The sequence below is a fragment of the Lepisosteus oculatus genome, chromosome 2 (genome assembly GCF_040954835.1).
Source record: "Lepisosteus oculatus isolate fLepOcu1 chromosome 2, fLepOcu1.hap2, whole genome shotgun sequence".
Taxonomy (NCBI): Eukaryota; Metazoa; Chordata; class Actinopteri; order Semionotiformes; family Lepisosteidae; genus Lepisosteus; species Lepisosteus oculatus.
The window spans coordinates 27,067,176-27,087,522 of record NC_090697.1 but is presented as its reverse complement, the minus strand read 5'-3'; the positions used below and the strand labels follow the sequence as shown (position 1 = coordinate 27,087,522).

At 43.1% G+C, this 20,347-nt stretch overlaps 2 protein-coding genes across 7 annotated transcripts in view; one reads left to right on the top strand and one right to left on the bottom strand.

Annotated features, from left to right (window-relative positions):
- The window catches only part of daam2 (dishevelled associated activator of morphogenesis 2), a 137,153-nt gene extending 128,870 nt beyond the window's left edge, over window positions 1-8,283 (bottom strand). Inside the window, exon 1 of the mRNA XM_015357407.2 lies at window positions 8,094-8,283. The gene's annotated coding sequence lies outside the window, so the exon portion shown is untranslated. The remainder of the gene's footprint in view (window positions 1-8,093) is intronic.
- A 2,680-nt stretch (window positions 8,284-10,963) lies between these two features.
- The window catches only part of kif6 (kinesin family member 6), a 122,968-nt gene continuing 113,584 nt past the window's right edge, over window positions 10,964-20,347 (top strand). For 4 of the 6 annotated variants that reach the window (XM_069199127.1, XM_015356739.2, XM_015356730.2 and 1 more), the window contains exons 1-3: window positions 10,964-11,155; window positions 14,995-15,104; window positions 15,538-15,612. In XM_069199127.1, coding sequence (XP_069055228.1) covers window positions 15,011-15,104; window positions 15,538-15,612 — 169 coding nt within the window. In that variant the 5' untranslated portion in view covers window positions 10,964-11,155; window positions 14,995-15,010. The remainder of the gene's footprint in view (window positions 11,156-14,994; window positions 15,105-15,537; window positions 15,613-20,347) is intronic. The other 2 variants (XM_015356753.2, XM_015356760.2) reach the window with 1 other exon arrangement.

Genomic DNA, 20,347 nt, shown 5'->3' with positions numbered 1-20,347 from the left:
CTTCACTGCTTGTCACCCAAAAGAAGGCATCTACCTTCCCGTAGCAAGAAAGATTTAGAATTAGTTTTGAAGGCATAGTCCAAAGAAGATGTCAGAAAGTGGCAGTCAGAACGGTGAGGCAGGTTTTGTATGGGTTGATCAGAGTGGTGCTGGTTCTGAACAGGGGCTGGTTCTTTTACATTCACCTAGCTTGCCACATAACAGAGCCAGTGTCCTGCCAGCACACGGCCAAGGAGAAAGAAACTGTCTGGTTATTGTGCTGGACAGAGCAGCTTCCCATAAAGACCTTAAAGGCAGCAAACCCCGGAAACTAAAGTAATGAATTCAAGACAATAGGAATCTGAAAATAGGAGATGTACTAGAATAGAAAATGCATGATGTTCAAAGTAACCACAGGTCATGCTTGTCTATGCTTTTTGCTTCCAGAGAGTTGGGAAACAACTAAAAACTCTTAGAAGATAAATAGAAAGTGACTGTATAATCCCAAATTGTCCTTAAGAGGAATGTACAGTGTATGTGTGTTTATTTTCTTTACACAGCATTTGGGATCAAAACCATTTTTAACACTCTAATGCCAGACATCTGTTGCTGAAATGCATGCATGACTATAACTTCCTGCACAAAGTTCGATGAAGGGAATGATGAGGAAAATAACATTTCCCCATCAGTAGTTCTAGTTTTCCCAACAAGATTTATTTAGGCTGGTAATGAATACATGAGGACAAAAACAAAACTTGAGACGCTCATGCAGATGGGGTGTTAGCATATGAAGGAATCAGAAAGGATTTAACAGAACAATCTATCCCTACTGAGCAAAACCTGAGGTTCCCCTCTGTAGTTCAAGACTCTCCTGAACTAGGCGTCAAGGGTCAAGTGTTTCTAGAATTTGTCAGCGAGCATCATGACTTAATTGAGTCATTAAATCAAAGATTTAATGCTGGAGGGGCTCCACCAGTCTTTATCAACCTGTGACGTGAGGCAAGGGTACAAAACATCTTGCCAGATTGGACTGCTCATATCCTCTAGGCCTATGAAATTCACACCTACTGAACAATGTACCCAGCCATGCTGGCATTGGAATTTAAAACAGTGTAGTGGGGCTCTAGGACTGGGCTTTAAGGCACCATATCAGAAGACCTAGTGAACACGTTTCTCAGGTCCAGACAGCAGGCAGTGTGTCAGAAAACCTAGTGAACACAGTGCTCAGGTCCAGACAGCAGGCAGTGTGTCAGAAGACCTAGTGAACACAGTGCTCAGGTCCAGACAGCAGGCAGTGTGTCAGAAGACCTAGTGAACACAGTGCTCAGGTCCAGACAGCAGACAGTGTCAGAAGACCTAGTGAACATGGTGCTCAGGTCCAGACAGCAGGCAGTGTGTCAGAAGACCTAGTGAACATGGTGCTCAAGCCCAGACAGCAGGCAGTGTGAGGGAAGACCTAGTGAACATGGTGCTCAAGCCCAGACAGCAGGCAGTGTGAGGGAAGACCTAGTGAACATGGTGCTCAGGTCTAGACGGCAGGCAGTGTGAGGGAAGACCTAATAAACACGGTGCTCAGGTCCAGACTACAGACAAGGAAGAGTCAAAAGGAGTAACAGAAGAAATACAATCAGTTTTAAAAAAGCAAACCTAGTTCATCTCACCAACCACAAGTTCCACAAACTATTAAATGCTCAGTATTTTCACCCGGGAAATGAATTCGTCTGAACATGATGCTGTCTGAGCAAGGTCTCAGTACAGAACGTGCAGAAGCATGAAGCTGGTAGTTTCCAGGTATAGAAAGGAGCATTTTTAAAGCCAGCCTCTGCAGTACTGAACATCACTACCAGACATCAGTTTGTACACCTCACATCTCCAGGGCCACAGGGACTTCTTGGCTTGATCTATTGATGCATTTTCTGTGCCTAGCTACTATACCAGCCAAAAACTCTTAGTACCAGGATTTGCACTATTGCATTACAGACTTGCAGAAATAAATGTAATTCAGTTCCCTATCTAAATTTTGTACAGAATAAAGTGGGGGAAAAAAAATAAAAAATATAAAAAACAAGAGCATGTTTGTGTCTCAAGATAAGTAACAGTAGATATCATGTTGATGACCTGGATATTGTGTAATGAACTCCAATCCCAATCTCCTGCATTTTCTTTTAGTGACAAGGTCTGAATTAGAAGTTGCCTTCTTGGATTAAGGAGTTGGATGCCACTTTGTGGCACTGTGTGCTACGACAGCAGTGCTTTCTTGGGGAGAATTCCTGTAAAGCAACATGGAGTATCACATAAGCAGGGGACACACCACTAAATCATAAACATTAACAGGATAAACTGCTAACTGATAAAGATTTTTGTGGTCACTGAACAGTTCAGTCAGTCTTACATATTAAATCAGAACCAGATTTTATAAATATAGTATCTAAGGTTCGGTGGAGAGCACTGTGATACCAGTGGAAACAGCAGAAATGGCTGGTGGACAGCTGTCTTATTCATATTCACTGACACAAAGCAAATGTCTTACAATGCTACAACATGTCAAGCACAGCACCACATGCAGAACTGATCAGCGCCCTGCTTCCCTGGATGCTATGTGCCGTAAGCCTGAATGGTAATGATAAAACATTGTCCAGAATGTGAGCCCATGGTCAGCACGCTGAAAAAGAAGAGGGATAACAGCTCACATGTATTGGAGTATACAGTGCCTTGCATATGTAAATAAATGTTTGCTATGGTGTCCCATTTTATGAAATTAAATGCAGACGCATTTAGTTTAATTTTAATATTTCATTCAAAACTTGAATGCTGAAACTGAAGACTTCTAAAGGTAAGATAGGTTACAGTAAATGTCAGAAAAAAGAAAAATCTGGAATACATGGATTGCTGAGGGTTCAGACCCATGAATTTAACGATCATGGTGGGAGCACCTTAGGCAGTTATAGCCACAAGTCTTTTGGGTAAATCTCTACCAACTTTGCACATTTCCTTGGTATATTTTCCACCCATTATTCTTTGCAGGTTTGCTTAAGCTATCTCACTTTGCTCTGGGGTTACCTATGGACAGTAGCTTTCAAGTCTTTCACAGATTCTCAATAGGATTCACGTCATGACTCAGACTGGACCACTCCAAGAGATCCACCACCTTATTCTTAAGCCACCGCAGTGTATCCGGTGTATGAAAGGTTAAATGTTGCCCCAGTTTTAGGGCTTCAGGTTTTCCTTTTAGATTGGCCTATCCTTTGCTCCATCTATGTTTCCATTAGCCTTGACAAGTTTCCCAGTCTCTGCTGATGAGAAGCTGAACTAGAACATACCGCTGCCACCACCATGCTTGACAGCAGAAAATGTGCTGACTGAGTGATGCTCTATGTTGGGTCTGTGTCAGCCATAATGCTTTGCAATTAGACCAAACAGTTCCAATTTTGTCTTGTCTGACCGCAAAGCCTTTTGAATGGGCAAGCTGGCTTAGCATGCATCGGCTGCAAAGGAGCACATAAAGCTGCATTCTGAGCTGAAGGAAGAAAGAAGAAAGAAGAAACACAGCACAGTGTGAAGAAGGCTCAACAGCCAAAGCATTGCTTTTTCTTTCTCTATGTGGAGTAGGTTGTGTACGGACCAGATATTAATTGCTTTATTAATAACCTCTAAGTATAACGACAGCAGGTTTTTAAGCACCAAAAACTGAAAACTGTGCAATGGTATGCATATTTTTGCAAGGGTCACCCATACAGCAGGGCATTTTGCTGGAGCAATCTGAATTAAAGGGGAACTGCAACGCTATTTGTTTATTTCTGAGTTAGAAAGAATCAGCATTTATGAGTGCTTTTCACACCGCAAGAAGAGTAAAATGTACACCTCCAATTTACAACCCAAAATAGTCAAAATCTCCAGGTATGAGCAGCGCCATATTCTGCCAAGTGGTGCTATTACACTGTAAACAAGCAGGCTTGTGAATACATCTCTTTTAATCCAATAGAAATAATGCTCTTGACTTCAAGACGGTTGTGCAATAAATGGAACGTATCTGTGAACTCTGCATGCAGTTGCAGATTACATTAGCACCAGCAGCCATATCACCCTGCAACTCACAACTGGCAGCCCACTGAAGCTAAGCAGGTGTGAGCCTGGTCAGTACCTGGATAGGAGACCTCCTGGGAAAAACTAAGGTTGCTGCTGGAACAGGTGTTAGTGGGGCCAGCAGGGGGCGCTCACCCTGCGGTCTGTGTGGGTCCTAATGCCCCAGTATAGTGAGGGGGACACTATATTAAACAGGCGCCGTCCTTCGGATAAAACGTAAAACCGAGGTCCTGACTCTCTGTGGTCGTTAAAAATCCCAGGGTGTTTCTCGAAAAGAGTAGGGGTGTAACCCCGGCGTCCTGGACGAATTTCCCATTGGCCCTTACCAATCATGGCCTCCTAATAATCCCCCTCTATGAATTGGCTACATTACTCTGCTCTCCTCCCCACGGATAGCTGATGTGTGGTGAGCGTTCTGGCGCACCATGGCTGCCATCGCATCATCCAATTCTCGCGAACTCTTGCTCTTGCCCGTTGCGAGACCAGGGGTTTGCAACAGCTTGGCAACTTGGAGTACTTTCACAAAGTTCACGGTTTTGTGTTTAATTCAAAATTTGTAAAACGTTTCTGTACCGTCAATGAATTTATTTTTTTATCGAGATATAATGACTGGTCTGACAAACTGGGTCTGTAGTACCCCTTTAACCATCTTGCTCAAGGGGTACAACAGCAGAGCCCCAACGGATTTGAACCCAGATCCTTCCTGTTATGCATCCAGACCCTTAATCTGGCTACAGTAACTGTAAGGGGACCACCTGTCTATTACTTTTACTGTGTTGGTAATGATGGACCCATTATGCACCAACGGCACCATTTCACAGGAGATCAGATCGAGAGAAAAACCGAACTGAATTAATAGAGGAACTTTAGGTCCAAGTCCAGAGTGGAATTCTGCCTGTCATTTAGCCATTTCAGCTACTCTTACCTGCAATGCTAGATGAAAGGAAATGGCAAAGCATTCAGGACCTTAGTTTTTTACTCTCTTCCAGAGGACACCACCTCCCACAGCACAGTGCCCCCACCACTATATTAGGATAGTGGTTTGGGAGCTTCAGTCCAGAGGAAAGTGCCATCTATATGTCCACAAACACCACATTTGGTAGCAACCTGTTTTTTCTTAGAGGTCTCCCATCCCAGTACTGACAGGTTCCGCATGACAGCTGAATCTAAAATACTGTATGGTAGCTCCCAGCAGGTAGCTCAAGGTGAGATTTTCATATCATTGCATTAATACTCATCTATCCAATTTTTAACTGCCTTCTAACCAGTATAGGGTTGCGGGGGAGCCTTTAATATCAGAAGACCTGCTAAACAGAGCCTATCCTGGCAAAGAAAAGGCACAAGACAGGATAGATCTTGGATGGGATGCCAGTCCATCGCAAGGCACACCCAGACACAAACACTCACGCCAGAACCAGTTTTCCCAGAAGCCAATTAACCTACCAGTGTGTCTTTGGACTGTGGGAGGAAAGCAGAGCTCCTCAAGGAACCCCACATTAACACGGGGAGAACAGAGGAACTCCACGCAGGTAGCGCCCCAGGAATTGAACCCAGGGCTTGCGATGTAGCAGACCCAACCACTGCGTCCCCGTGCCACACATTTCCTTGCTATGTAGTAACTTTATCGTTTCATGTCGTGCATCTGGCAAGTTTACCTGCTGCCCTTCTGATTTCAATGGCACTGGAAGCTGCTGGAGTAGCAGCTCAGCAACCACCACTCTATATAGAAAGCACATGAGAGTCTGGGCAGTCAGGGTCAAAGGGCACGTGCTGCCAGCAGAGCTGAGAGAGTAAGGGCTGCAGGCACCAATGCACAGCACGCCAGTGCACGAAAGGTCATCATGCTGCCTATGCTGTTCCAGTCACTATGTCCTGTAAAAATAGTTGCTGGGTACAAACAGTATTAATAGGTATGCAAGTGGAAAAGTCTCTCTGCCACATTTCCAACTACAGATCTGGGGCTGTATTTTTTAACTCAATCTTATTTGAGAATCAGTTAGTAATTTTTAGGAAACAAGCTGGTAAAGGTTCTTATCCTTTTATCTTGAACACACGATAAATACATGAACAAAGACATAATGAGGCTTTTCTTAAGGTTACATGAGGAATCCCACTGATGCACCTTGCAGTGAACTGAGATCATGTCGGCTGAACCAGCACAGAGCATTTATTTATGGGATTGATCCCACAAAGCCAGACAAGCACAGCCCAGCACACCTGCTGACCCTGAGCACAGGGGCTCAGCATGATGCTGCTTCAATTGCGTTGGGGTTTGCCTTACAAGTACCTATTTACCTAATTGTCAAACTCAAATTAACCAGCAGCAGACACTGCCTGCGGTCACTGTGCTGTAGGTCTGGTGGGATTCACAGTGCGTCTGGAAAATGGTGTTTTGCTGGAAACGCTGTTTCTGTTTAGAACTCGTAAACACTTGATTTGAAGGCTGTCAGGACTGTTTCCAAGTTCACAATCTTATTATGATGCAATCCATTTAAAGACATGTTTTCTCTTATTTGGCCTACACACCTTTAGGGACAACAGCCTGCGCTCATGATATTGCTTCCTCTGCTGTGTTTTCACCTGCTGGATTCCGAAGACCCAATGGGAGGGCAGCACAGAAATATTTCTGAATGCTAACTTTAAAGTCCCAACAGGCGTGTTAGCCTTTTTATCTGCAGCTTTGGAACAGCGAGGGTTTATTTTTCCTTTAGTCTCTCATCTTGGCATGGCACATCATACTTTAAGAGCATGGCTCAGTGTGTTTCATACGCCTGGTAAATATAACATAGTGTTGCTTGAAACTGATAACATACTGCCCCTGCAAATTAACTGTGACTTTTTTTTCATTGATACAGTAAGTAAGTAGCAGAGGTTGACTCCATTCTGAAAACTGAAAAGAAACAATAAAACACAAAGTGTTTTGGATGCGAGGTCGTTGTCAGGAGTATAAGGAAGGATCCAAAGCCAAAATGTGGAGTTTTTCTTGTTATTCCTACTTTTCAGAGCAGAATTAACATCTGCTTCTTGCTTGCAGCTTGCCCATGACATTGTACAGTATAAGGAATCATTGTCCCACCTGTGGAAAGCCAGCGTACTGCCAACTATTGGCGCCATTGACTGCAGGCGTCGGGCCTCTGCTTGCTTTTTAAGTGGATAAACTCTTGTTCACGAGAGGCACAGCTCTCTGGTTTGCTGGTACCTTGCAAGGCTCAGTTTAAACAGTGCTAAAATGCACAGTTGTTGTTGTTGTTGTTGTTTTTTCTTGCAGTCCCATTTCAGTAAAACAAAAGCAAAGAAACCTGTATTGCACTTCTTGTTCTTGCTCGGTTCCAGAATCACAACAAGCCTAAGAACACACCCCGCTGAGGATGCAGCTTTAAAACTTGGAATTTGCCTCGACACAGCAGCCTGAGATGAACCCTGAAGATTCTACAACAGGCAGGTCACACTGGCTAAAGTGTGACTGTGCTGATGATCCCAGTCCTACGATATATTCTCACTTGTCTCTCCTCTTTCCTCTCTCTTCTCTCCTACAGCCAGCGGGCATCCCTCAAGATCTCTGCACTATCCTGTCCTCTGCACAGCTGCAGACTGGCTGCAGAGCTTTAAATCTTGACTCTCGGAAAGGGTAGCGTATCAGAACATACACACAACCCCTCCGCTCCCACTCAACCTGCTGCCCTGGTGCTGGTAGAAAAAAGGATCCGTAGTTCAAGCGCTTCAGACTGAAGGAATGATCATGTCTCTGCGACTCATGAAGGCTTACTGTACATGCGTTGTGTGCGTGAGACACAAATTCAGACAGGCTGTAGTATATCCTTGCTTATCGTAGCTGCCATCTGGGGAGCTACAATAAGCAACATCTAGGGCAGAAGCACTTTGAAGTTAACATGAGAAAATAAATAATGATTGGAAATAATGTACAGTTCAAGTTCATTTCCTGGACTTCGCGACTGAATACTTTGAAACTGACTGACGAATCTCTCTCTTTTGCTCTAGGAAATGAACGAGAGGATTAGAAAGGACGGTACCTTTTGAAACAGACCCTTGGATAGAGCACTTCTTCCCCCTCTGTTTCTCCTTGGCTGTCCCAGAGCTGAAGGTTCAGGCAGGACTCCAATTCCGACCCCAGGATCCCTTTCCACACAGGGTATTCCCAGTGCTGGCTCTCTCCCGGACTGTGCCGCAGTAATCCAGTGACCAGTGTGCTGTGCAGAGCTGAACCACAGCCTGCTAAGCCTCCCAGTCCTCACTCTCCCCTCCCACCCTCTCTCTCTCTGCCCTTCTTGTGACATCAGCAAGAAGCAGATATTTATGGCACTGAGTGAGGGAGAAGGAGAGTCCAGAGTATAAACTTCCCCCTTCACACTTGAGGCAGATTGTGAGATTTGTATCCTATACAGATATCTCATCCCATAAAATGCATAGACCACAACAGGAATGGGAGGACTGTAATAACTCTATGTTATGTAAAGACTGAAAGTTTAATATCTAGGTCTTATACATTGCTTAACATTTTCAATTGCCCATTCCTTTGTTCATACAATGTGACTTTTGAATATGGATAAAAAGCCATTTTTCATTTTATCATAGTATTCTGACTGATGTAACGACAATAAAAGGGGTACCATTTCCACTACCATTATAAGTTTTAGAAACGTTTTCAAGATACAGATTGAAACTGGTTGTCCGAGTCAAACCATTGCTATACTGCATAAACACCAGTAGATGGGGCTCAAACAGACCGTTTTCGACTGCTGCTTTTACCGCTGGAACCAATTAAAATTCGTTTCAACAACCAGGTTTTGTAGGGCAATATGCACGATTGATTTCGGACTTATTGATAAAACCAAAATGTTTACTTATTTTAAGAACGCTTACTGTTTTATCCCTTGGATAAATAAAACAAAACATGATCAAATCTAACACCCAAAAAGTAGATCTACATTTTACAACTACTATTACTACCACTACTAATAATAATGGCATGACATCGTGAGTATTATTAGATCTTTTGTATTGATTTTCTTACAAATCATGCAGCGTGAATTTTCTCTCCTTCTGGTTCCGGGTCTGGTTTTGTGGTCTCGCAGCTTCTCTTAATCCATATTTTATTAAAAACTAACCTTAAAGACACTTTTACGTCTCTCCAAAAAGTTACATTGAGGAAAACAACCGAGGTTTTGGTCAAACAAACGTTTCCCGAGCCTTTTCACGTCATAAAAAGCCGTCACATTTTTTTAGATATTCACAGGTGATCAATGGCTTGATAGGATTCACCTTCTACGTCGCTGGCAGCTCGTTTCACCCCCTGCCGCTGTATATGTACTGTAGAGACGTGCCTCCTAACTTTTGTTTCTGGCCCCTTGTTTCGTTTCTTAAGATGTTAGATTAAACGCATTAGCTGTTCCTTGTTCATACTGTACATTAAGTGCGTACTGTGGATCTGAATTAAATTTAATACCTTTTCTTTTGACTCTGATACCACCCAGAGTAACACTCAGAGACTTCTAAAACAATTTTCTAGGAAACTAATGCTCTCTACCATTTTCTCCCTCAAAAAACAGATTATCCTTTCCGACAACAACATCAAAGAGGCTAAGGAATTTCTACGGCTGACAGCTCCACATCATCTTCCCTTCATAACTAACCTCATTAGATCTCTCAACTCTAAACTCTACCAGTTTCTTACTACAGAGAAGGACAAGAAACTCAGTCATCTTCTACAGAAGAAAACCATCAACACCCCGAACACCCTCACCAACCCTAACCTTGTTGACACCATACCTTCTGACCTTTCCCTTTCACAGGATGAGCGATCCCTCCTCAGCAAAGGGCTCAGTTCTTTCTTCTTTTTTTTCCAGCATGGAATAAACCTATTACTTGTTCCTTTGCAGCCTACGCATGCTGACACAGCTACCCACCTGAACTACTGTGGATCTGAAGACGCAAATGAGACGAGGCCGTTGGGTCCATCTTATTTGGTTACAACACGAAGCAGAGGACACCAAGTGGAATCTGCATAGAAGTGTTAATAAACCCCAGGAACATGAGGTGCTGCTTTTTACACAAAGGGTGCTGGGGGTGTGGAACAAGCTGTCCAGTTAATTTGTTGAAGCCGATACCCTAGTTTCTTTTAAGAATCGGCTGGATGAGGTCTCCCAGTCAGGACAGGAGGCACTTCTTTACACAAAGGGTTGCGTGAGTGTGCAACAAGCTGTCAGGCCATGTTGTTTTTAAAGCAATTATTTTAAGAAACAGCTTTATCCAATACAGAGTCACAGGGGAGGTGGAGCTTATCCTGGCAAGCAACGGGTGCAAGGCAGGATACACCCTGGATGCGATGCCAGTCCATTGCAAGACACACACAGACACAAACTCACATGTTCACACCAGGGTTAATTTTCCCAGAAACCAATTAACCTACCAGTATATCTTTGGATTGTGGGAAGTAACTGGTGCAGCTGGAGGAAAAAATGTGGACACAGACTCCACGCAGATAGCATCCCAAGAATTGAACCCAGGGATTCAGACTGTGAGGCAGTAATGTTAGCCTTCGTGCTACCGCGCCGCCCTTCTGTTCTTTTTACGGTTCATAAATAAATAGATTAACCTCTAATATGCTATGTTCAAACAACAGAGCTCATCCCTGTGTTTTAATGAACACAGATCTCGTCTGTATATGCACGCACGTGAAAAAGCAAGGTTGACCGGGTTCGCTGACCCGACCTAACCCCGCCTTTAGGTCCCCAACAATTGAGACCAATCAAAGCACTCCGTGGCTCTACTTCCGCAGGTCATGCGCCCAAATCGGGACCAATCAGACTCCACCCCCCACCTCTCCGATCGGGAGCGTCTCCGTTCACATGGCAACTGTTGGAAACAAACTACCGGAGGGTATTGGGGGCTGATAGGGGAAGTGCGGCGTCTTCGTTGTGTTTCTGGTGCCGCCATTGTCGTCTTAAGGGACAAGTTAAAACTTCCTGTTCAACATATCTAGCCAAAGGCAGACCCTTTTTCTAGGATAAGGAAGATGGTTAAGCAGACTATTCAGATCTTCGCCCGAGTCAAGCCTGCGAAGAGAAGCACCGCGGTGAGTGAGGCGAGGGCGCTGAGCTGTACCGCCGGTCAGTGACCGCAGGATACTTTCCCGAACTAGCGCAGAGCATTTTCACAGCATCAGCCTGCAAGGCCAGATGTTCCTAGTCGAAGGAACGTCTTTTGTTGTCTTTAGCAATGTATAAACGTTCCTGTCCCGAACTGAGCTCGTTTCGAATTCATTTTCAATGGCCCAGCTCAAATAGCTGTGTACATAAAAATAAATACAAAGTTTTGAAAGTGCACGTCATTCCTCATTACAGAAACAAAAGTCTAGTGTTATTTGCTGGATGAGCTCTTCTGACATGGTGTAAATACGATAAAACGGCACAGGTTAAGTCAGGGACAGTGTAATAAATGACAAAATATAATGTCAGTCGTCTGCAACAAAAGAAGTAGGACATAGACTGTATTATTATAAGTTGTAATTTCCTTACGCACTTATATAGCTCTTTTCTGGACACTCCATTCAGCATACTTTACAGGTAATGGGGACTCCCCTCCGCTAATGTGCAGCCCAACCTGGAAGATGTGACAGCAGCCACAGTGCACCAGTACACTCCCCACACACCAGCTATCAGTGGGGAGAACAGAGTGATGAATCCAGTTCAATGATGAGGATTATTAAGAGGCCAAAGACCAGAAAGAAAAATGGAAACAATATCCCTAACTTTACAGTATAATTACAATAGGAATACCGAAAAATATGGAATAAGAGTACTAACATTTAACTTAAATTTTAAAGGCAGAAGTAACTTAGTGTGTAAATGTCCTATTGTACACAATAAAAGTGGAATGACAGTTCTTGTCAATGGAGCAATGTTTAAGCTTTTCCCCAAATACAGTGAAAAGCATAAGTAGTGGTACAGAAATTAAATTTGCCGTTTTTGCAGTGTACTGATGAAATTTATATTTCAGATTAAAAGATAAATGAAGCAGAAGTACAGTACAGACTGTCTGCTTTTATTTCTGGATATCTTTGTGCGTACTGTACATATTAAAACATCTCAAAACCAATGTTTGTGTTCAACACCCCCCCCCCACAGTTTTAGATTAGGATAAGTATTCGGACAAATTAACAAAGTAAATTAAACTAGTGTGAAGTGTTTGGTGGCATAACCCTTACATGCAATGAATGCTTCAAGACTGCGCCCCATCGTCACCAGATATTTTCCTTTGAGGTGCTTTGCCAAACCTTAAATGTAGCCACTTTCAGCTGTTGCTTGTTTGTGGGATTTTCTGACTTTTGTTTCCTCTTCAACAAGTAATATGCAGCTCAAAAGGATTTAAATCAGGAGAGGCAGCCATGACACTACCTCTACCATGCTTCCCAGATGAGGAAGTGGGCTTAGGATCATTTGCACTTCCTTTCTTTCTCCACCCTTTTGCCGTTCCATCACTTTGATAAAGATTTAATTTCTTCTCTCCAGCCCATCAGACTTTGTTCCAGAACGGTTCTGGCTCATCTTTGTTCGTCTTTGCAAATTCTAACCTGCCTTTCTGTTTTTAGTGCTGGTGAGAGGTTTGCAGCTTGCACTATAGCCCCTGTAATGCTCCTGTGGGGGTTTTCTGCACACTTTGAACTGAGATACCTTCACCGCTGCACTCTGGAGATTGTCTGCAATGTTTATGGCTGTTACCTTTTTCATGTTTTTTCACAGCTCTCATGATTTTTCTGGAAATGATCAGCTGTTCTTTGCAGATGGCTTACTCCTCCAGTAGTTTCTCTCTTTTTGAAGAAGTGCCATATTATTGATAGTGAGATGCCCAATCTCTCTGGAATGGCTCTAATGGGATGTTTCTTTACTCACATTCACAATTGCTTGCTTTTCTGTCATAGAATAACTATGTATTCTTCATCTTAGTTTATGTCTTCTAACTCAAGAGGTAGACCCAAAAATTAAAGTCGGAAGGAAACATGGCTGTACATTCACAGCTCTTTTCACAATGAATGCAACATGGACCACCAGAGCAGTTAGAATCACCTGTCAGCCATTTGTCCCCATACTAATGCTCATCTGAAAAGGGAGGATTCAGCACAACAAATGGCATTGTTCTAACATGGTTAAACACATGTAAAATAATACCCAGAAACAAAACCTGAAATTCTTTAATTTTGTCTCATATTAATCATTTAATCCGGAATAAAAATTTGATTAGTATACAGCAAAAACTTCACTTAATTGTCCCAGTCTTCTGGGACAATTAATTGTACCTCTGTCTAATTGAGGTGCTTTTTATCATTTTTATCTCTCATAAAGTCATGTGTCATGTTACATCTAAAAAAACTTGTACTTAAACTGAAATCTGCATGTTTTTAGGAGCTAAATGCCTAGAATTCTGGCATGGCTTAAAATGAAAAAGAGATAAGGGATCGAGACCCTGCTTTAGCCTCTTCATTCAACTAAGTGATGTCGTACTGGGCAATATTCAGCAGGTCCCTTTCTTCTGTGCTGGTATTATCATCTCTTTCACAATGCTGATGATTTTTACACATGTAAAAGATCCCTGCAGGAGGATGGATTGAAATGCCAAGTATGTGACTATTCCAGCCATTGGATTTGTAATGCATGCAATTCTACTCAGAGCTGTATCTCCTATGTCCACCTGGGGCAGACCTGTCTCATTCCTTCTCCCTGCAGTTCCTTGTTTCAGACTTCACAGGTCGGAGTTTTACAGAGCAATTTTGTACTTCCCAGCGGGAGACATGGAATTTGGTGGAGGAATTTGTAAATTCTCCCTGTATTAGGTGTAAAGGAGACGTTAGATAAACTTGAGCATCTGGTACTCTTTAATTCCATTAATCAGTCGAACGGTTATTTGTTTAGCCAAACTGTTAGAATGGTCTGCCATTCATCTCTTGAGTAAAAAAAGAATCGGAAAAAAAACCTTGCAGCAATACAATGCAGAGTGTTCATCACAATAATATACAGTCTGACACTCCCTGGATGTCTTTTATGACTGTTTCAGAATGCTTTGGCTTTTCTACAGATTCTGGATGTCTTGGCAGATCGTGATGATTTTGTAGTGTGAGACTGGGGAATATCTTTATGATCTGTGCCACTCTTTCTGACAGCTGTTTAAATGGTTCTGTACTGGAGACCCGTCTCTGTTTTGCAGACTTGTTCTGTTCGATCAAACACGGTTTGATTGGACACAGCAGTGGAAATTAACTGGGCTGAGGTCCAAAAACTTTTCCGCCCCCATCACAGACCTTGTAAATCAGCATTTATTGCCCAAGTGGACTTACAATTGGAAATGTTATTGAATTTCATGGAGGGTGTCAATATCGCTTTCTGTGGTTCATGTTAACTGAATGTGGTGCAATCAGGGCTGATCCTTCCCTGGGCTGAGCTTGCTTTGGGCCACAGGATCTGTAGGCCCGGAGGTTCCCTCCCGTTCTCAAGGGCTAGACTTCAGCACCAGACTTGGAGAATTAGATCATATTATTTCAGTTAAGTTATTAGTAATTACCGTAAAAGGGGTCCTCAGGAGGTGGCATGGTGGCACTTTGGTTAGCAATGCTGTCTCACAGCGCTGGGGCCCGCTGGAGTTTGTATGTTCTCCCCATGTTTGTGTTGGTTTCCTCCCACGGTCCAAAGACACACTAGTGGGTTAATTGACTTCTGGGAAAATTGGCTCTGGTGTGAGTGTGTGTGTGTCTGTTATGGCCTGGTGTACCCTGCTTGGTGCCCAGGGTTTGCTGGGATAGGCTCTGGCTCCCCCCTTGGCCTGTAGTGGACAAAGAAGTTAGGGAACCTCACAGCAAAAATGAAGTCATCACTACACAGGGTCCATGTCTGCAGCATCTGGTGATTGGCATGTGTTTACCAGGTATACTCAGTGGACCATGATGAACATGGCAGCTCTAGCGTGGAGTTCCTGGTTCCTCGAGACCTTGCAGATGGCTTCATCAACAACAAAAAGGAGAGCTACAGGTTCAGGTGAGCGAGTGGACTTCATGTTCGCAGATGGGTTCAGATCCAAAAAGCTGACTTTCTCCCCCGGGTACACTGTCCCAAACTGCTGCTTCAGTTCTGTATGTATATGTATATACTCAGTATCTAATAACCTGTTAATCATGCATTTTCACAGAATGTAATAAACAGTGTTGGTTTTCCAAGGTTTCTTTATGTAAATCAAAACAGTAGTAAAGTAGTACTAGCTTTTAGTGCACTGCAATGAAAAGACATGAAGTATGTTAACTTTGTCAATACCTGAAGGGGTTTTCAAATAGAAAATGTATCAGTCAAATTGCTTCTTAATCCACACATGTTCCTGAGGAAGCCCGTGTTGGCCAGTGCGCCTCCAGTGTAGCAGACAGTGATTGCTGTGGTCTGCATCCTGAGCTCTGTGTTTATGGTGCTGCTTTGACAGGTTTCAGAAAGTCTTTGATCAAGGAGCCAAACAGGAGGATATTTTTGAGAACATTGCCAAGCCAGTGGCTGACAGGTGAGTGGACTGAATACTAATGAAGCTAAGATAGATTCTGTTCTTACCGTATGCTTAGTTGACCCAAATTTCCTTTTTTGATCTCAAGACTATTAAAGTACTTCACCGAGATTGCTGCCATGTGTTCAGACTGCCTAAACAAAGTTTAATTTGTCATAAAAAGGATTTTTGCCTAGCTGTCTAGCTGTTGAGGTACCAGTCTTGGACACTTTGCTGCGGTGAAATGCTGAGTCAAGGGAACACACCACACCAGGTGACGCACGGCACTGTTTTTACTGGCTGAAAGACACGCAGAGTTGGGCAGCACAATTGCCGTTACGACAGAAATAAAACATTGCTGTTAGTGCTGGCCTGTCTAAGCAAGGAATAACAGAGGCATGTGCAGGTGGGGGCTCAGGCTTTGAGTATTTCAGACCACAGCCCGTGCTTTGCTGTGTTGTACCATACAGCTCCAGTTTTCTCTAAGAGCAAATGTCCTTGTCAACAGTAAGGTGACACTAAAGAAGAAACCCCCTCTGTACACCAACAGATGAACAAATAATAATAATAATGTTCTCCTATAATTATTTTAGGAAAACAGAGTAATGATGCCAATTAGATGGGGGATTATTAGGAGGTCATGACTGGTATGGGCCAATGAGAAATATGGCCAGCACACCGGGGTTACACCCCTTCACCCAGGGATTTTTAATGACCACAGAGAGTCAGGACTTCGGTTTAACATCTCATCTGAAGGACGGTGCCTTTTTACAGCATAGTGTCCCCGTCACTATACTGAGGCATTAGGACCCACATGGACCGCAGGGTGAGCGCCCCCTGCTGGCCCCACTAACACCTGTTCCAGCAGCAACCTTGTTTTTTCCCAGGAGGTCCCCCATCCAGGTACGGACCAGGCTCACACCTGCTGAGCTTCAGTGAGCTGCCTGTTGTGAGCTGCGAGTGATATGGCTGCTGAAACATGGAAAAGACAAAAAATACATTTTAGACTATAAAGAACTTTTTTACTCTGCACTCTTCATTGTTCCCTCCCCTTAGTTTCCCACAGACAGCATGAAATGACTTGAAATGCTGGATGTATTTTGCCACATTAACTGTACTCTTGTTCTCCTTTAATTTCAAATGCATAATGCAGTCAGGCTCTTGGAACCTCGTTGCAAACCAGAATTTGGAAATCGGACCAGTAAATTCCAAATTCCTTTTTTAATTTAAAAATGTCCTTGTGCTCCTCTTCCTCCTCCTCGCCCACCTGCCTGTGCCTGGAACGCTTTCTGATCGGCAGCCCTCGCAGGGTTTACTCGGAGCCTCGGGGATGGGCCAAAAAAGAAAAGCCAAAGCAAAAAGTGTAAATTTTTTTGTGAGCTTTATTTAGACAAACGTTTTCAACAATGCATTACTCATAGTTTTACTTTGAAGTACACAAGGCCCCACCCTTTCAGAGATGGCTGGGGCTGTAATTAGCTCTGAACGGGATGCCCAGGCTGGAGCACAATGCGTGTCCCTCTCTCCCTGTTTCAGAGTGTCCGACGCTGGAGGGATGCTGTGACACATTCCAGTTTGTTGTTTATGTTGACACATTGCATTGCGCCTTGCAGTCAATGCGGGGAAGCAGGTCAAAAGGCAAAGAATTTGTTAGGATGCATAGTCAGTGAGATCAGGGGATGTCAGCTTACAATTGTATAATGTTCTAGTAAGGCCTTCTTTAGAATATTGTGTACAATTTTGGTCACCATACTTCAAGTTTTTAAAGTGCTCAAAGGCATCGACATAGTCAACCCAGTGGACTTTTCAAAATAAACAGTGAAACATGAATCAGAGAGAACAGGTGGCACCTCTTTACCCAAAAGGTGGTGGGAGTGTGGAACAGCTGGAGGAGATCCTTAGATCAATGAGCTAATAACAACCTTCTCTTGTTTGTAACCTTTCTCATGTTCTAAAATGGACCAAAAAACAGGCTTTTCAGCCCTTCCCAACCCCTGTGCTGTGATCATCTAGTGCCTCATGTTTGGAAGGAGGAAAGGCTTATTTGTGGTGACAGTGAACTGCAGCTTTGACTTTCTAATCCCGCCATACAAGAGGCTGTGAAATGCATTGTGCTACTTCTTATCTCTGCCTGTCGTATCCCCCAGGCACAGCTCTTGAGACTTCTAGCATTCTCCCCTGTGACCTCTCCTCTGGAAGCACTTTGTCAAATCTGCAAAATCCTAAAGCAGTATTCAAATGTTGAAGGTTTCTGTTCTCAAACTGCCATTTCCTTCAATGCATGCTTATATTACACAATCAGTCTTATCCAATCTGTCAGATTTACTGAGGAGATCTTGACCGAGCCGGCTAAATTTTCCATTCCAGCTTGTTTTGACTGCTTGTTAATTCTTTTTCCTATTCCCCTTTGCGTTACATTACATCTCTTGCATATATATACATACATTTCCCTGTCTGGCACAGGGTGCAGCCTGGGACCTGCGCTGTATCCTGGTTGTGGTTTAAGGTATTTGTTGGTTGGAGTTTTCTTACTTGGCACCCAAGGCGGTCTGCAGTCTTCATGCTCTCATATCCCAATAATAATCCAGTCAAGTCACTGAAGAGATTCATCGCTCTCTTGCAGTGCTGCCAGGTATCGGTTGTATGCGGCTCAGTTGATTTAAACTGGAAAAAGTCTCAGCAGTGTAATTTAGTCAAGTGTTGCCTGGCTTTTGTCACATCAGGGTTACACCTAAATTGCTGTTTAAGCTCATTTTACTTGGAATGAAGGGAACTGGTAAAATCATTGACCATGTGCTGTAATAAGGCACATTTCAGTCAAGAAAAAACACTTTGATTTGGTTTCCACAATACAATTCAGCAGCACAGCCTTGACTATAACAGCAATTTATCTAAAAAAACATACAATACTGATGTGACTTGCTGATCTTGGGGATAACTGGATTCTTTTGTGTGCCAGTTTTTAAAAACAGCTTGCCTTTTTTCATGGAGCTTTTCACTTTTTTAGTATCCCATCCAGGGGGAGTGACTTGCTCTATAGCACACTTAACACTGTAAAAACCAGGAGGAGCCCTGGCCTGGTGCACTTTGTGGTTCTGGAATAGGCATTGCTGTCCCTTTAGAGACCTTTTGATCTTTCTGTTTTAAACGTATGTGATAAACTTGGCTACTTGCACTTCTGGGTCCTCTTCAAGCTGGCTTTTGTGGGTTTTCATATTGTTTTGGATTATCTTTATGTCATCAAAACCAAAGGTTATTCCACGTCTGTATTCTTACTGTAATATTTACATATACTGTAGTATTAAGATTACTAAGATTATTAAGTATTAAGATTATTAAGATTAAGTATTAAGTGTTTTAAGATTTGTTCTAGTTCCACTTCAGGTACTGTCCATTGTTAATAACTGAGTATTGACTGTGATACGGTGATACTGTATAGATACGGATTCTCTGTATTCTCACAATAGAGAAGACTGTGTGCTTGGCTTGTGTTTTTTTCCGTGGTTTGTGGTTGTAGAGGTGGTGTGGGAAGAGCTGCCCAGGTCAGGGCTGTAAATGTGAAGGATCACTTGAGGCGATTGTCTGCTTCGTGCTATGACAAAGGGTCTGGGTATGCAGTACATTCCCCCTGTGCCCAGTCAAACACTTCATAGCCATTTCCTTGAGCAGAGGGGATAGATTTAGTCCCCGCAAGGCACTTTCATTAACTGGTGCAGGCGCTTACCCTGGGAAATTAGCTAAGCAACAAACCTAATTGAGGCTGAGTGATCTGATGAATGGGAGTGTGTGATTGTGCATGTAGGGGGTGCTGAATTCATCTTCCGGCTACATGACACATCTCCATTCGCTATGTCTGCAGTGGAAAAGAGTTCGTAATCACAGTGGAAAGCAATCAACAGCTTAGTTCTAATGACCGTGGAGGGTGATTAATGTGCCTAGCATTCAGTCCAGGGGCAAAGGGGAGGGAGTATATGGGAGATTAAGCCCAGTTTTTAGGTCGCTTTGCTATGCGGTTTTTCTCAAGTGGGAGATGTTGGAGGCTAAGGCATTTTCTTGGTATTTCCTGTGATCAGTTGGACTTGTTATCTAAACTGAGCTCTTCATTTCCTCTCCCTGTCTCTTGTCAGTAATAAAGGATAAAGTATGAATTCCAGCACTGGCACACCGTAATTTGTGGAATTCACAGCAAGAAAAGTACTGCACATACACGTCAGATTGACAGTGTGTTTCAGCAGGATTTCTGACTTTTGATCTTATTTTTTATTTCTGTTAAGTTCCTCTGGGAAGCATTGAAGTATTTATGAATGTGTATGTACGTATGTATGAAACTGTACATAAGACAAATACTCTCAGGCAACCACAGCAACAGCAGAAAAAAAATGCAAACGCTTTTAACATGCCAAAACATATCGCATATTTTGACAAAAAATATTTGGGCACCATTGCTTGCCCTTTCTTTTACAGAATGTTGAAATCTGTTCCCGACATCTTTCAAGACATATTATTTTCCCATTCTTCAACGCACACACAGCTTTGAGGACTGCCTAGCCTCGGGTCTCCTCTCGACAAAGCCATCCACATGTCAATGGGATTGAAGCCCACGATGGGGTTAATGGGCCTTGACAATAATCTTTTCTTTTTTAAGACACTCCACTGCAGACTGTAGAGTAACTGTTAGGATCATTGTCCTGTGTAACAGGGCTCAGCGTACTGAGCGAGTTACAGAAGTGACATTGTCCACTTAAAACTACTACTT